The sequence below is a fragment of the Tauraco erythrolophus genome, chromosome 5 (assembly GCF_009769465.1).
Source record: "Tauraco erythrolophus isolate bTauEry1 chromosome 5, bTauEry1.pri, whole genome shotgun sequence".
NCBI lineage: Eukaryota > Metazoa > Chordata > Aves > Musophagiformes > Musophagidae > Tauraco > Tauraco erythrolophus.
Window position 1 is genome coordinate 73,982,786 of NC_141469.1, and position 17,809 is coordinate 74,000,594.

Below are 17,809 nucleotides of genomic sequence, written 5' to 3' on the forward strand. Positions count from 1 at the left end.
AAGGCAGACACATGTAATTCAGGAGAAATATGCAAGTCAGACATGAACTTACTCCAAATCCTATAACTAAGGAGATGCCTTCAAAAAAGGTTCTGAAGAAAAGGGCTTGATCAACTTCTACTTAGACTTCTAAAAGGACTACCAGTTCTTATCAGAGGCTTATGTGAGTTTAGGATATAACCACTATGTTGGAGCAATTCTTTGACTCCTGCATCCTGTCTCTAGTGTGACTGGAAAAATTGAAGCCAGAAGAAAGTATAATAAGACACAAAGTGGGGATTTAAACTAGTTTACAGGAACATACTTAACCTCTCTGTGCAATTCTCCGTCTGTGTAATGGGGATAATGTATTTAACTACACCACAAGAAGTCTGAGGATTAATCGGTTAATGAATTCATAGTACTTTGAGCGTGAAAAATGCACTCTAAATGTTTTCCCATAGAAACTTCTCCACTACCTAAAGAGAGAGGAAGAAAAAAGTCAATTCATTGCTTTAAAGAATTGTGAGAATTCCATCAAGAACACAGATAATTAAAGTCATATAAATAGATTTTTAGGTCTTCATTTTCCCCTTGAGGCCAGATGTCCCTGATTTTTTTTTTCTTTTCCCCTTCAAGCAATGTCCCTGACTCAGTTGTCAAAGACCAAGAAGCAAAAGTGCCCATCTAGCTTTGAACTTGATACCTGCGGTGAAGTTACAAGGTTAAGTAAATGGGATGGGTTTGGGTTTTGGTGTGGTGTTTTTTTTTAAGCTGAGCATAACACTCGAAAAAGATTTCCCCCCCCTTCCCCTTTCCCTCCCCCTAATGTATTTTTAGGCTGTATGCACTCCTGCCTATGTCTCTTCCTTAGTCCCAGCTGAAGATTTCAAGGGAGATGAGAGCTCTATTTTGTTTCTCCCTTGTATTGCAGATAGGGGGAGGAGGTGGTTATTAGAGAGAAGCGCTCTCACTCGCTCGTTCTCTCTGTTTCTCCCTCTCTGGCTGATAGCACTTATCTCTCGCTCTCTCTCCTTCTCCTAGGTGATCCATTTCTAGGCAACGTGCTGGCTGGAGCTGCCAGCTCTCTCTGCATCCCACCAGCAAAGCAAGCTCCAAAAGCAACCTGCAGACCATCATCTGCTTTCCTCTGCCTTGCTCCGGGCACTCCTCCTCTCGCTCCTGCCCTGTCCAACCGCTACCTTGCGCGACAGAGACAGCACGCTGGGCTTGATTCGCAGATTTCTTCCTTTTTTTTTTTTCTTTTTTTTTCTTTTTTTTTTTTCCCCTCCAGTTGTGGGAAGCAATTTTTTTTTTTAAGCAAAGGGTGGGGGGAAATCTCTGCATTACTATCTGCATTACCTTGAAGTTCACTTTGTTTTTTGGCCTCCGGGGGGGCTTTTCCTGCAGGAATCTGGTTGCTGGAAGCGGGATCGCCTGCTCTCCCGGTTGCCCGCTCCTCCTCCCTCGCTGAAGGCGAGCTGTTTGCTGCGGGCTCCTGGGGCTTCTCTGGCCAAGAGGGTTTGTGTGTGCGCTCGTGTGTGTGCGTGTCTGCGTGTGTGTGTGTGTGCGTGTGCGTGGTGTGGGTCGGAAGTTGCTGTGCAGCAGCCGGGACCGAGCGGATCCCTGGACCCGGCGGAAGGATGGGGATTGTCTGACCAGCGGACGCGTCTGCTGCCCGCGGCGGCGCCCGGGCTGGATGGATTTGCTGCCGGCGCTCCCAGCAACTCTGCTGCTGCCCAGGAGCCCCCCGAAGTGACGCGGGGTTTCGCCGAGGGAAGAGGCGCTCGGAGCCCGGGGTTCGCTCCCTGCCCAGCCGCGGCTGTGCGCCAGCCACCGGGATTTACACGCTCCGCCGGCGGCACCTCAAACTCTTGGGTTTCCTGCGCCGCGTTACCCTCCGCGGTGGCACCGTTTGGTGAAGAGATCGGTTGTTACAAAGCCTGGACCTCCGGAGGAGATGGAAGTTTTCTCCCTCATCCTGGTCGTGTCCGTCTGTTGGACTCGAACCTGGAAACCGGCGATTGCAGATTCAATCATTCATATCGGTAAGGGGGTGCTGCGTCTGCTGGTGCTGCTGGACACTTTTCCAGCTCTCCTTTGCAACCTTCCCTCTTTTGGCAGGCTTCCCCCTCCCCCCGCAGCTCCCGCTCTCTTTTAGCCCTTGCTCGCTTGCTTTTTTTGTTTGTTTGTTCCCGTCTTATAATTGCTTTCCACCAGGATCTTGGGCGTCCTCTTTTCCCCCTACCGCTCTGTGTAAAGGTTTCTTGTCGGCGGGGTATGTTCGTGCTTTAGACCTTGAGGTTTTGCCTGGCTGATGCTCTGGGGGGGCCGGGGCTCGTGCACTTCCCCGGTGCCTCCCTGCGGCCCCTCAGCTCCAGCTTGCCATCCTCCTGCCCCGGCTCGCCCCCGGGCCAGGGGGACATCAAGCCTCCCCTTATTTCCCACACCACCGTGACAGCCAAGCGAAGCTCCCCTCCTTTCCTTCCTTCACACTCTCCAACCCCCCCCCCCCCCCCCCCCATCCATCCCGCCTTCCTCTCCCGCGGCGGAACAGGTGGTTTGGCAACGTGAGCGCTTCCCCTCCCGCGGGCGGGCGGCCGCAGGCGCGGGGAGCTCCGGCTGCCCCGCGGCCCCCTCCCCGGTCGGCCGGCAGCCTCCCGGGGCCGCGGCGCCCGGGCAGGGTAGCGGCCTCCCCCGCCGCCGGCGGGTGCAGAGGGGACAGCTGGCGGCGGCGGGCCCCCCCTCCCGGCCGCGGCTGGCGGCGGCGGGGCAGCTCGGGTGATGCCCATGCAAGGCGCTGCCCGCACTCCCAGCCCGGGGAGCGGGCGCTGGGCTTCCCCCCTGCAGCCTGTCCTCCCTCTCTCCCTGTTATCCGGAGCCATCCCCGGCCCGGCAGCCCTCCTTCTGTGCGGGAGCTTCCCCGGGAAGCGCCGAGCCCGGCTGCCGAACGGCGTTTTGTTCCCGCGGCTGGCGAGAGCGGGTCGCCCCCCCTGCGCCGGCCGGGGATGCGCGGGGAGAGGAGGGCGCTTCCCCCGCGGCCGCTCGCCCATCTGCAGGCACCGCACGCAGGCGGAGCGGGAGCCTGGAAAGGCGGGGGCGGGCGGGCGGCCGGCGCCGCGCTGCCCCGGGGAAGGTGCATTTAGGGGCAGGGTCCCGCCGGGGTTTTGGGGAGGTCCCTGGGGCGATGGCGGCGCCGGCCGTGGGGCAGCCGCCGCTCTCCCCGGGGCTGGCTTTATCAACATGTCTGCCGGTGCCTGTCGTGGGGATCCGTAGCGGGTTTCTGTGAAAGGGGAAGAGGGAAGAGCGTTTGGAAAGCCCGGCTGTCAAGAGCTTTCCTGCAGGACACCGATATTTGGGCAGCGATGCGCTAGCCCTTCGTGTAGCTCCCCCCGCGCCGGAGCCCACGGGCTACCGCTTGCTTTAGGTACCGCAACTTTATAGGGGTCAGTCCTTATAGCTGTGTGCGGCTGGAGCATCAAATATTGCACAAGGGAGGCAGCGCTTTATGCCCTCCTTTTAAAGGGAGAATGACTTTTTTTTTTTTTCTAAAAATTCTTCCCAGTTGTAGACTGTCAAAGCGACACTAGGAGACGGTTACGTCTCACGATTTCTTTCTCAGGAGCTTGTAACAAGCCGATCAAATTTTAGGATTTGGGGGGGGAATTTCGACTGTGTAGCAGATGAGGAGTTTCTTTGCAATCCCCTGTCTCCCATCCTCCCGGCTAACGGAGCATCGCCGGGCGAGCTCTGTGCCTTTGCACCAGCATCAGGGGAGCCGACAGCTTTTCCCTCTTCGTGTTGCTGACAGTTTTGTTTGTTTCGCTTGTTTATATCCGATGAATGCAACACGTTTTGCCACTGGTGTGTTTTTACAGTGCTGTTGGTGATCAGATGCATCAACACAGTAAATCCTCATGGAAAGCAAAAAAAACCCCACCAAAGTAGTTGCTTCTCACACGATTAATTTGTCTTAAGAGACAATTAGTATAGTTGACAAAGGGATTACCTCTTTTTATAGACTGGTTTATGTTGCCATGAAAACGGCAAACTGATAATTGTTACACAGAGCTTTAAATCTATTAGAATGAGTATGCCGAAAATAAATGACCTGAAATTAAAACTAATTTAACACTAGATGAGTAGACAGCTAAATATTCCCACTTGTACAGCTCACAGATGAAAATCTGGCCCCTGGTAACGCCACTGGATTTTGTGACCTGGGTGTTCTGACCCCCTTGTATTTTTTTCCCCACTTGTACTAGTAAACTTACGTATAAAATATTTAGACATAAATAATAAACTTTATTTATTTATATGCGTTATGAAAAGCAGTAGCAGGGTACTCTATGAACAAATTAACTACAGAAGAATGCATTAAGCCAAAGAAGGAAACAAAATGCTCAGTTCAGGGGCAAAGAAATACTACCAGAGGTAGTACTGATGCCTTAGGTAACAAACAAATGCATTATCTTTTTCTCATCCTACATTATTCTCATTCTGTATTTTTCGCATTCTCATATCCATTAAGATATTCAAGTGGGAAATATTTTCCTATGTTTGGGAGGGGCAGATGGTCATAAGAAATAACGTTACCTGTGTATACCCTTTTTCTGCTAACACTTTTTCAGTGTAACATAGTAACTGCCTTGCTTGCTTACGTATTATTTGATATGTTTCCAGTAAAGGGATGTTTTCTGTGTGGAATTGTGTTTTCAGCCATCTCTTAGACAATGACAGAAAATGTTACAGTGTAGTGAGTAGAGATTAACGACTTGGTGATGGTAGTGGGAGGGGTACGGTGACTGGTATCTATCTGTGATACGCATTTTCATATTTCTGTCTTCTGAATTATTATAGCTGCTGCTTTTGATCATTAGAGCAGGTCTGTGTGTATGTAAATGCACACATTTAAAAATAAACATTTTCCTATATCATATTTTAAACGTTGGTAGGGCTGCTTATAGTCTGTACGTTTCTGCTGCCCTGCTATTATAAATAGGAACTGGCAGTTCAGAAAGACTACATTAAGCACTCTTGTGAAAATGTTGAAATGAATCGACTCGACTGTAATTTTCCTTACTCCTATATAAAAAAGAAAGGGGCAGGGTTACCATGTCAAAAGTGTGCAATTCTGTATTATGCTGCTTCTCTCAGCCCATGCATTGATTGAGTAATTTCATCAGCCCCACATTACTTGATTGCTTAGAAGTTTCCTAATGATCTGTATGCTGTAGGAAGAATCTGAACGTCGTGAGTGGAATGGCAATGATTTCGTGTTTTATGAGGCTATTCAAAAAGTCGCTCTGATTTATGTAGCTCAAAAGCTCCAAAGTCTTTGAGATTAGCCACGCTGCCTGATATTTTCTTCATACATCAGTCGTCCCACACTCCTCACTCCCTAAACAGGAGTTTAGAACAGTGCTTTAATTAAGCAGGGATTAGGTGGCATTCCTTGTCAACTGCACAATTTGTGTATGCTTTGTATCTTCTACAGTTGGTCTCATGTTTTTGTATTTTGTACTTTGTGCTCATTTTTTTCTCTTGATGTGTGCATATGAATACATCTGTATGTACATATGGATTTCCTATTGTGCATATAGAAACATATATGCAATTATGTGTGTATTAGATGCAGCAAAACCGCCTAGGGCAGAGGTCACATAGTATGATACAGAAGTCTTTGCTGAAAAAATATACTAAAATATTTTAAAAGGCAAATTCATCGCAGCAATGTACAGCAATAGTTCAGGCACCCTGATTACCACAAGTTGATGTTTTATGTTTATCAGTGGCTTCAGTCATATGCAGTCAGTTGCATGCTGCCCTTGGCTTTTTTATTTTCAATGGCAAGTTCAGAAATATATATAATGTATAGTTACATATATGTGCTTTTACATACATTTATGCATATAATTTTAATAGATATTTTTATATATATACCAACTTTTTTTCCTAAGAGAAAATTAAATCTGTTCTTCCCTTACTCCTCTCAGCTTTTAGACTTTGTAGGCCAGGGCTGCCGCATTCCTTGTGTTAAACAAGTTTCCAGCATCGCTGGGTCCTGAGCTTTGGTTCATACTTTTAAGCTCTTCTGTTACATGGATAATAATATCAGGGCAATTCCAACATGGGGTCTGTTGCTTACTACTTCTGTTGATACGATAGTGCCTTTAAAACGTAAATTTTTTTTTTGTGAAAGAAAGGGAGTCATCTAGCTTGATGGTATGCACATCCATGTTTCGTCTTGTAAGCTGTTGTACTACAATGCAGCTTGGCTTGTATTGTGTTGTGCATCGGTAATAAGAATTTAATTTGCTGTGCTATTGGTAAAGGCTCATTAGATGGTATGTAGTGTATGTCACTAACTGTTCATTACAGTATTCTCACATACATTTTGTAAAGCTCAAGACAAGCAAGCAAAACAAATTTATTAAAAACAAATAAATCTCCACGTGCCTATAGTGTCCACAGATGAGTGTTCAGGTCTCTGTCTTCCCCGCTCTAGAATAAGCCAAGGTTACTTGCTTATATTAAACATACATACGGATGAAGACCTGGAGTACAGTGTGCTGTGGCTTAGCAGCCAGTAGATTTTATTAGTAACTACGTCCTGCTTAAAAGCACAGCATGCGTGACATACTCTGTGTTTCTATGAGCACTATTTCTTAAACTCTCTCCCAGGTGCTTAGATTTGTGATAGCATTTCAGTCCCCGTGACGTGTTTTAGTGCTAGTTACTCTGCTGCTAAAGAGGGATAATTTTCCATGCCATAGATTACGACTTGCTAGCCTCCAAAGGCATGCTTGCCATTAGGTGTCACTGCTTTCTGGAGTGTTTCTTAGTGATCACCAGGGCCTGCTCTAGAGTCTGTCATAATCCAGGTGAATTGCTTAGTTGACTTCAGAAGATTTTAAACTGAGCCCTGCGGATTTTTGTGTACGGCAGGCGGCTCCTTTTCATGTTCTTAAGTAGTTCTTAGTGTTATTTCCAATTCTTTGTCCTTGATAAAGACAGAGAAAAAACCCCAACCATCCATTTTCAAGTGATGTCCTAACAAATGCCTGACATGGCAATCACTGCTGCTGCTGTGTGCTTCCAGATGACTACTTATGGATGCACAGAGTCTTTATTCTCACAATGCCATCTTTGAAAAAACACACTGGAGAAAAATCTGTTAAGACTGTGACTACATAAACCTACCATCTAAGGTTCATTTAACTTAATGAACAAAGGCATTAAGTATGGTTCTCTTCCACTCCCTGGCCCTGTAAAGCAAGTGGTATTGGCAGGAGATGACTTTTGTAAGCCATTAGGTTACTCCCTAGATATAGACTTGAACTTACATCATTTTCTTCCATTTGATATATAGCTATCTATAATCTGCCATGACAGTCTATTTTTTGCTGAAATTTATTGGAGGCTTTTGTCTTTTGAGGTTTGTATTTTTATTCTTTGTCATTGCTACACCATTACTTGATTCTTTTTTTTTTTTTTTCAGCATGCTAACAATGTTTTTAAAAATAGTTTATCTGAAAGAGTAGTTCTATTTGGCTATCGGTTTCTCCTTAATTTTTCTAATTACCTGAATTACATATGACAGCACAGTAAAACTGTTTTCATCTACACACTCTCCAAACATAGTTCGTGTTTCATATGTTCACTGTTTAAAAAACTTACTAGGCATAGATAATTACTGTTGCTATTTGAGTTTGAGGGGGACCAACAGGAAAAGGAAACAGCAGTCATAAAATGAGTTACATTTTGAGCAAATATAAGAAGATAATCAATCTCTGAAAACATGTTATGGAAGTATATATTACTTTACATGATAGCTTGGTACATGCAAAATGTTGACTTCAGGTGATACACTGCTAATGAGGCAAATTAACCTTTCTGCATCTGCAAACTCAGATGTCACTTTTTTTTTTTTTAAATCAGATTTGAATTCCAGAGGGAATAAGTTATTATCTAAGCTGGTGAAATCGGAATAAAACTTTGATTTTGGAGGCAGGCTTGACAAGTCTGTCAAAACTTTGATGGCTCCACATCTGTGCATCCTATACACTTCACACTCCAGTTCATGGCTCCGGTCATGCTGACACCCATCTCTGAGAGCCCTAGATCTACTCCTCTGTTTGTGCTATCTAGGAGTGCCAAGAGGTGAGTCTGACAGTTGCAACCCAACAGTAAAGCGTAACATGCAGTTTGCTGTCAAACTTTTGTAGTGGCTGGGAACTGGGCATGGAAGCTCATGTTTCTCTGGGGCAGTTTGTACCCTAGCCTGACTGGCTGTCTAGCAACTGGCTTCCTACTGGGCTTCTTGGATACAGATGAGGTTCCTTTCCTTCTGTGATGTTGTTTTATCTTCCCACACTATCTACTATGTCCTTTGGCAAGTAGGAGTTGACCTGTCGCTTGCAGTAGTTACCAAAATAAGCTACATTAGCCTTTTTTTAGAGTAATGTTGACCATGGCTTCATTGCTTGTCTAGACTAGTAGACTGTGCTGGAGAAGGTGCAATACTGAGCTGGTGCAATGTGATACTTGGCACAGAATATGTGCTAAATGTGTGTTAAGTGTGACGCTGTGCTAGTTAAACCATCCTCAACACCAGGTAAGGAAAGCCTGGGCAAAATACCCTGGGCACAGATTTTAGCTGGTCATGCATTTGAAGCAGCAGAGGAAGTGCTGTTATCTCCCACTATGAAGCAGAATTTAATTGTGTAGTCTTGATGTAGGAGTAGTAATTTAAATGTAGAGACTAAAATGGGCACATCTAGTAGAAGAACGAGTGAGGAAAAGATGTCTGTCTTGCCATATCTTTCTGTACTTCAGTCTCTTCCCACAAGCACCAGCAGGGCAGTTTCCTCTGCTGTTCTTCATTATAGGAGACAGGCATTGTTTTCTGGTTATTGTTGGTCAAACAGTTATGTGAGAGATGATGGAGTAAGGGAAAGATCCTCTTGTGTCTGCAACCACTATAATTAATAACGGTTTATGTGACTCGGAGAGTTATATCTGATCCTTGTACCAGGGAGGACACAGGCTGAAATTGAAGGTTAGTAGATGAAATGTACCAGCATTTGGATGACAGTTATGAAACTTGGCAAGGGAATGAGCTTGAAAATGTGCAGTGCTGTAATTTTGTAAGGTTGAAAATTTATATCCTAGTTTCAGTGATAATATACTTAATTCAGAGAAGGAGGTATTTCGTATTCTATTATACCGCAGAGTGTACTTCAACTGGAGAGTCTTGTTTCTGCTTTGGCCTGAGATAGCCGCAACTGCTCAAGGAAGGGATATTCTGTGAGCTCCAAGTGTTGCATTAAAAAAAACCAGAAAAACACATTAAAAGTGGCCCTTGCTTAATGAGAAACGATAATACAGTAAGTATAGTGTTCCTTTGTAGCATTAAAGTTATAGTCAATGGTAGACTGGTGGATTTGTAATTGCAGGGTTAAATTTAAAGTAGGTTTTCACTGCACACATTAGTTCTGGAATGAGGGGGGGAGTAGGGTGGGAAAAAAGATGAAGGGGAAAAAGTTTCCTGAAAGTTATGCTGGGTTTATCTGACAAGCTATGCTCAAGAGGAAATTGAAAAAGAAATTGAGTAAAAATGCAAGGAGTGGAGGAAAATAAGATATCAAAGGCAAGATCCACTTGTTCTTTCTGCTGCTGTTTCTTTGGGAGCTGTATAATGTTCCTGTAAGTGTTATGTTAAATGGAAAAGTTCTAAACCAGAAAGGGGAAAATGTGAAGATACAGAATTTAAACGGAGAATTATATGTGTATTTTAACCTATTAGATAACACTCTGTGCAGAAATGCTAATTATTCCTAATTGTTATATTTGCTTTACCCATGAATAAAATATCACATGTCTAATAAAATATGCAGTGAAAATCACTGTAAAATTCCTCTTGGAGTCTTTCATGCAGATTTAAAGAATTTAATCTCTTATTTCTTCGTTGCTTTTTAAATCATTAACTTTCTATAATCAGCTGGATTGCTAAGACCAAAATCCAGTGAACCTAACAATAATTGCTTGTTTTGCAGAACAATTTCTCGTTAGTCCAGCCATACTTTTCTTAGAGGCTTAAATTGAGTTGGTGATGATTTCATTATAATAATTCACTTGTGATAAATCAAAATCAAATAGCACCACTCTGGTGCTGCGGAAAGTAGCTCTGGATGAGAGCTCTGGAGAGAGCAGAGGATGGTGTAGCAGAGACATGAATGGTCAGGCCTGGATTTGCTGTGCCTTATTTTAATGTATACAGGTAAGACAACGACTGCTTTTGGAAATCCATTTTAAATAGAGAAATGAAAATGTGCACAGGTCAGGATTTCCTGCCTTGGGGCTCCAACTCCAAACCTGCGTTCAGGACTAGACCTGATGACAAGACCGTAACTTGATTTGTTTTTAAAGCACGCAGGATCTCGAGTCTGACTGGCTGCCAGCTGAGCCATTGAGATGTTTTGAAGATGTCAGTTGTCTTTTTCAGGTGACAAGAGACTGTTGCAGTTACCTCACTAATTGCAACCAGTATTAAAAGTTGTCTGGAGGTATACCATGGGCTGACAGCACACAGTGGGAATGCCTCCAGACCAAACCTTATTAAGCAAGGATATTTATTGTTGTAGACTCCTTGCATAGTGTTCTGCTTAAAATATTTGAGAATGTTTTAAAATAATTTTATGTACTAGAGAGCTGTTAAAGGAAGGAAGACAGTGGAGAAGACCTGGTTCTCATTCAGTGAAGCCAGTGTAGAGTACTGGCAGCGTACAGCCAGAGTACAGTACAGGCTGTGTGTTAAATGGCAAGTGAAAGGGGATAGCTATTATTGGTAGTGTTAAAATACACATACTTCTCCCCTTCACTACTTCTATTCCTTTCTTTCTCTCTTGTATTCTGAGTTCATGGCAAGCAGTTGTGATGGTTGCTACGTTCTATACTCTTAAATATATGTTTTTTTCTGTCCAGGAAGAAAGAAGTTAAACATACCATAACAAAAATAGCTGTTATTTGGACAGATAAAGTTGCTTTTTATTTCTCTGGAATTCCACTTATTTACTCTCTTTTGAGACAAATCTGCCCCCAAATTTGATTATCCTGCTTGAGGCTAGCCTTTCTGCAGCTATCCCCTTTGTGGATGTATAGACCTAAGCAGAATAGAATTGCAGTATATCCACTAATATATTTACCATAAATATCTTTTAAAATGTACTACTCAGGTACTGCTTAAATTTCCAGCTCCATGATACAGGTTAATAACTAGCAATGGGGTACGTATTTATGTATGCATACACAAGGTATAAACACACACTTTTTCAGTAATCAGAGGGATTATTCTTTTCTAAAATATTTGACTGGGTTTTTCTTTAATTGGGGATGACATTAGTTTCTACCTTAAGTAACAACACAGAGATTTGGGAGGCTTTTTACTTGCGGGAAGTCACAACATGAATACAAATCGTGAAATGGCACCCCACTGTGCTAGAAGCTGTACAAATATGAAACATAAAGTTGGTTGTCAGGAGATTTCAAGATGAAGCAAAAGAGAGGGCTTGGATCTCTCTGCGACTCAGCCGGCTCGTGCACCAGGAGACGAAGCTGCAAAACTTTTGGCGTCTTTTGAGAGACAGATTCTTTCATTCATGTTCATGAATGATCACTCTGGGTAGGAAGGAATGAAAGCATGTAGATAGGTCTACAGGGATGTACTGACGGCAGATGCGTTGTGGCTGATGTCAGTACTTCCCTGGTTTGAGGCATGTGATGACAAAAGTTACAGTGCTGTGAGGTAAGGGAGTTGGTGGGAAATGAAGGCTAGCAAGGTGTGTATAATTGTTACCTACAACGCTTTACTGCCAATAAATTGGTTACATTGGCCAAATCAAAAGTGTCGTCATTTCACCAGCTGCCAACATATTACTCTCTGACTTTACCTAGTATGGGAACTAATGCATGGTTGTGCTCTCTCTCTGTCTCTCTTGTTTGGACAAGTATTTCATGGTATGGTTTTGGAAGATGTCTAGGTAGAAAGGAAAATGCTCTTTATGGGAAGGTGGAACAATATATGTTGCAAAACAGCCTAGTTTGTTTAAAAGAGATATTTAAATATAACTGGTGATTCCAAAAGCATCTGCAGCCTTGTTAGCTAGCCTTGTGGAGTTTCTAGAATGTTATTGAAATATTATTGAAGCAGTCTAGAGAAAGGATTTTCCGACTCCTTGGAGTAGCTCTCCTGTTATGGAATAGGATTGCGTCCTGGAGATACATGAGAAACACCCATCTACTCAAAGAAGTTCTCTCCTTTTTGCAAATGCTGCAAAGAGTATTACAGGGACTACTTCAGATAAAACAGCTGAGTGGAGCGGGCAGGAGAAAAGCATGTCCTGTATATAATGTGTATGCTAGACAGGGAATGATCAGCAGCACTTGGTGTCACCATCACGGAGGGTGAGATGTCTTGGGGACATCACCAATGCTGTGTGTAGCTGCAAGGAGAGGAGTTTGCAGGCAAAGGACGGCATGAGTTGGCAGAAAACAAAGTGTTATCAGGGGGTTTCTCTGCAACAGGGAGGCTCTAGGAGCAGGCGTGCTGTGGGAAAGGTTCTGGTGGTGCCTTCTACGTGGGAGTTTTGGAAAGGGGTGGAGGGTTATGGTTGGCAATGGTGGGGGTTGGTTGGGTGGTGAAGGGGTGCAGGAAACACTTGAAGAGACGAGCCTGACTGATGGTCCAGGCTAACTTTGTAAGAGTAGAAGATGCTTCTAGGGAATAGCAGGTAATGTTACACTTATATGGACTGGAGACTGGGCTTTAAACGTTTGGGACAGGCCATATAGAGGAGGCATATGTGTTTGCGTATGAGGAAAGCTGGGAAATCCAAAGGAGTGAGGCACTGGAATGCCCCAAACATTACTGAAAAGAGTAGTAATGTAATACAAACGGTGCTTTGAGAATGATATATCTAGAAGATAATATTACATTTTAAAGAAACTAAATTATAGATTAGAAAAAGGAATTGTTTCTCCCTGTTCAGCTTCTACAGTTTTACCGTAAAGATTTACTGTGTGATAGGTCTTATTTTCTTTTTCTTTAGCTGATAATTGTACCTGGTTACTTTGCAGAGAAACGAGATCCATTTTATCTATGTATTGCCTAGTACCATTGTACACAGATACAAACAATGAATACTGCAGCCTCCTCTTCCACCCCTGGACTCCCAGGATATCTCTGAGCTTATTGTACCTCTCTGTGCCTTAGCATTATCCCTCTGATTAAATAATCTTCCTTTGCTTCCTCTGTGCAGCAGTTTGTTGCCAGTCTGCACTGTGCCTCCATGTAAGCTCAGCTTCTGTGGCTGGCGAGTGGGAGGAAGGGATGCACAAAGCCACAGCTTCTGGTCCATTGACTTTTGACCTAATTTAGGAACTAAGGAAAGGGAAAATAATGCAGTGCGCTTCTGGATTCAAAGCCTGTGGTGTCTTCCCTGGAGTGAGAGGGAGAGCTCTAGCTTTCTCTTCCTCTCTTGAATAGCTGCTGCATAGCTTGAATTAAAAGTTAGACCTCTCTTCAGTGAAGCTCCAGAGTGGTGAGTGGATCTGCTTTCACGCTTATCTTGTGGCATTTGTCCTCATTTGGGCTGTTGAGGCTAAAATCTGTTTTTCTGTCAATAGCAGCCTAGTCCAACCTGTATTTAAAGCAGCAAAGGGACAGCTACTGACTTGCATTTCCTCTAAATGAGACACATTAAGAATTGGGGATAATAATTTTTAAATATTTTTCTGTTTGAGATCAGTGGTCTCTGATAACAGGTCTGAATGATGTAGAGGAGGAGGAGGTAAATACTTCCTCAGGGGAAGGCAGATAATGATAGCATTTGGAAACTGCTGTTGCTGAAATCATCTGCAGAGGATTTAGGAGAAAAGAAAAAAAAAAAGAGGTTTTCTTTAAGAGTATTGTAGGTTTTTTTTTTAAAGGCATGCCTTTTTGCCCCCCCAATTTTTTGTAAGACTCTCAAATGTCCCTAAGGCCAGAATTAATTGGCTCCTTGTATTGTGCCATGTAAGGGATACAACTGTTTTCAGAAAATACTAGGTTTATAGACTCCCATCCAGAACATGAAACAGAGAGGGAGGCTAACTTTATATAAACAAGGCCTTTGCATCATTTTGTACCACTAGCTTGGAGTGACAAATAGAGTATTGAAATTGTTGGTGCTTTGGAAACTCTTAAAGTCATCCCTGCAACTCTCATTCCTTCGTTCTGCCTAATCCTCCCAGTAAAACAAATGTGTGCCGTTTTCTTTCCCTCTCACCTCCAGTCATCTGCAATGAATAATCAAATGTCTTCGGCTTAGGAATAACCAGTGTCTGGTTTCTGAGGTAGGTTTAGGAGTAAGTGCCATAGAGAGGTATTTTGTTGTTAGCATTGCTTTAGAGTTACAACAGAGGTTACCAGCTGTGGTTCGTTTCACAAATTCCCCTTGACCACATTGGAGTGGAAATAATTTTATAATTTTTAATACTGCTGTTTCAAAGGCCACTTCTCATGATAGTTTGAAGTCAGTAGACAGCAGCAGATGTAGATGTAAGCTTTGAAATGGCTCTTTTATGGAGGGTTTTGAGGAGTATGTCTAGGAGCTGTTGCATTAGAATTCCAAAGTGTTAACTTAAATGTAATAATACTCTGACAAAGTGCTACTACCATCTGCTAGGAAGGATTAGTACTATTTAAAAATCTCCATAATTCCCAGAAAGAGCAAAGGAGTCATGGCGTGCAGGAAAGTCCAACTCTAAATTAGTATTTTAGTTCAAGGAGTCGCAAACTCTTTGTGGGGACCACTGCCTGCTAGAGATTTTGTCACACCCTCAGCTCACATAAATGAGTAAATATTTGTGTTGTATGACTAGAGTGATGCTTGTTTCTAACAGTTTCCAGCTTGGCCCCCAGTTTTGCAGCAGAATCCTTTCTATTTACGACTGCTTCTCGTTCACGTCACAGTAACAATTAAGTGGTAACTACAAATACAGTTTGTACGGCAAAATAACAAGGGAATGTGCTCACAGTGGGTAGTTAGAGAGCTTCATTCCTTATCATTTATCTCTCGTGGACTGAGAAACAGTTCTCGGCTTAGTGTTCTTATGGGGTTTTGAACACCACCTAAACACTCAGCCCTTTCTGTACGTTAAAGTTGGTCTAAACCTAGAGTATGATCTGCTGCTGGAAGTGTTCTCAGTAGTAGAACGTGTCCATCCTCAGACTTTGCTCAGCTGAACATGCAGAAATAGTTCATCATCTAGCAAAAAGAAGGTCAGACCAGTTTCAAACCTATTATAAAAGCCAACCTAACTTACTGATATCTGTTAGGAAATGCTTTCTGTGACAGTATTAAGGCTGCTTTACTCATATCAACAAAGAGGTGAATCTTACACAATGTTTAAAAGGAGCAGGAAAAGAAATGTAGTAATGACAGACTACATGTAGCTGTTGATCACCTAGTTTAGGAAGGATTTTTGAGATCTGTATTAAAAGATGCATTTTATAAAAATTTCAGTTGAGAAGAAAAGGGAAAATGTGACCAATGAGAAACACTTTTGGTGTCTTTCTCTTCCCTCTTTCTAAAAAGGATTCATGGAGTTTTATTTATTCACAGTCTTGCACAGACTGTAACTCATGCTCTTAACTAGCTCTGAAGAGAAGTAGATCGTATCTTTCATACGCCTTTAGCTGAAATGTCTTTCATCAATATTTCTTGCTGGGGTACAGGTAGTGTATGTACACATATGCTTGTTGGTACAATGGCTATGTGGTCTAGATAGCTAAGAAATAGTAAGGCCAACTCTCCTGGATGATATACCAGTTCTACCTTTTATTACTTTTTTGTATTATTTTTCCATGCTGGAGGTACAACTGGAACTGATTGCTTATTTGAAGAGTCAGATCTCTTTCAGTTGTTACTTTAGGTGTAAAGATCTTCACCTCTTCCAAACTGCCTCTCAGGAACCCACACTGCTTTCCTTGTTTTTCATGTAGATGGGCTGATCACCCACAAAGTTACTTGCTTGAGACTAGTCACCATAGAGCCAGGGTGAATGAAAGATTTCTTGACTGGCTGTTATTCAATGCAAGCAACTATGTTGTCTTGTTCTGTCACTGAGAGGTATTTTGGTCTATCTAATGTGAGAGAGGGAGTAGAAAGAGCCGCCTTCTATTGTGTTAGCAAACGTCTATCTGAGGCATGGGGAACAGAGACTGCTTGTACTGTGAGAATAAGGTCTTATCTTAAGGATATTCTTGTCATGCTCTTGCTTTTTTCTTAGACAGGCTTTTGTTTCCTTTCATATCTGGTGTATATGGAGAAGTAAGAACAGATGGATTTTCCACACATTCACAGTGAATGATGGGCTGATGAAATAGAATTGGCCAGTCCACAGTCATCAGTCAGCAAACCCGCCCCTTTGAAGGATCTCCATTTCTCATGACTGGGTGCTGAGTAATCTCTACCAGGTTTACTGCACGGTGACCCTGCATGAGAATGAAGTCAGACGTATTCCCACATAATTTTCCTTGCTTGTCTCTTACATAAATGTTTATCTTCCCTCTTAAAAACTGTTTTAGTACTGACAGATTCAAAGCATATATGAGCAGGAAGTCGACTATTAAGAGGCAACTTGTGATAGGGCTAGGGAGGGCAATTTCCATCTCATGAATGTCTTATTTTTTGGAAGGACTCACAGCTATTTCTAGCAGCTACCTTTTTGCTAATTTCTCTCATTCCCAGCACCTTGACAAAGAATGGGATGGATTTCAACCGGAGCAAGGGAAAGAAGCACTTGTTCTAGTAGCATCAAAGAGTAAGTGGCAAGGGAAGGGAGGAGGTGGTTTGGCTGCAGGTCATCATAAAAATGGTGAAATTCTGTGCAGGGCACATGTTTGTTATCTGTTTCTTCCTTTAGAATATTTTTTTTTTTAAACTATGCAGAAAGGTGCTTTGTGAGATTTAAAAATATTTTTAGAAGTGCTCAGAAATATAGACCTTACAGTCAGTCCTCCTCAGTACCTACCTCTATTTATAGATGAGTGAGTGCCTTTTAAAAAGCATGATTGCCAAAAGGTAGAGCAGACTGGTTGAAAGAGGGGCCTCAATGAGACAAAACTGAGAGTGAGTTAGCCCAGGAATATCCTGATACAGTTTGCTGAGGAGCCACTCATGGTACCTAAGCCAACTCATAGTTTTGCATCAGGCTTCATGTAATACAGGGCAGGTGCAACATTGCCCTCCTTTCGTTACCTTCTCATCAAAAAAACTAGGACATGCTATTGGCTACCCCTGACCCATCCCGCTTTCTTTCATCTGCTACTGCCTACCTTCCTCATTCCCAGCAAGCTGCTTTTATATCATCCCATCCCAGGGTTGTCCTTATTCTCCTACCACAGAAGCCACTTCCAGGGGAGAGTTAAGGCTTTACCTGCATGCCAGCAGTTTCTTGCGTTCATGAAATGCCAACGGGTGAAGCCAAGCAAGTGGAGAGTTTTCTGCCACTTGACAGCCACTTATCACAAGCAGTTGTCTGTCTCTCTCACCATGCTTTTGGCCAGTCCCTCCAGGCTGAATTTGATAACAGCAATGACGTTTATTATCACAGTACCTATGTTGCGAACAGTACCCTTGGTTTATGGAGATCCAGACCTTTAAGATAAAAAAACCTATGTGTTTGTGGATCGGCATGTAAGTATATCTGTGTCAGGATCTGGCATAATGTTAAGAAAGAAATTGAGAGGTTTCTGGGGCAACAGCTTTTCAGGCAAGACCTGTCA

At 43.1% G+C, this 17,809-nt stretch overlaps 1 protein-coding gene across 2 annotated transcripts in view; it reads left to right on the top strand.

Annotated features, from left to right (window-relative positions):
* Positions 1–1,939: 1,939 nt before the first annotated feature.
* Positions 1,940–17,809, top strand: part of GRID2 (glutamate ionotropic receptor delta type subunit 2) — a 753,158-nt gene continuing 737,288 nt past the window's right edge. For both annotated transcript variants that reach the window (XM_086611621.1, XM_086611622.1), the window contains exon 1: positions 1,940–2,027. In XM_086611621.1, coding sequence (XP_086467747.1) covers positions 1,940–2,027 — 88 coding nt within the window. The remainder of the gene's footprint in view (positions 2,028–17,809) is intronic.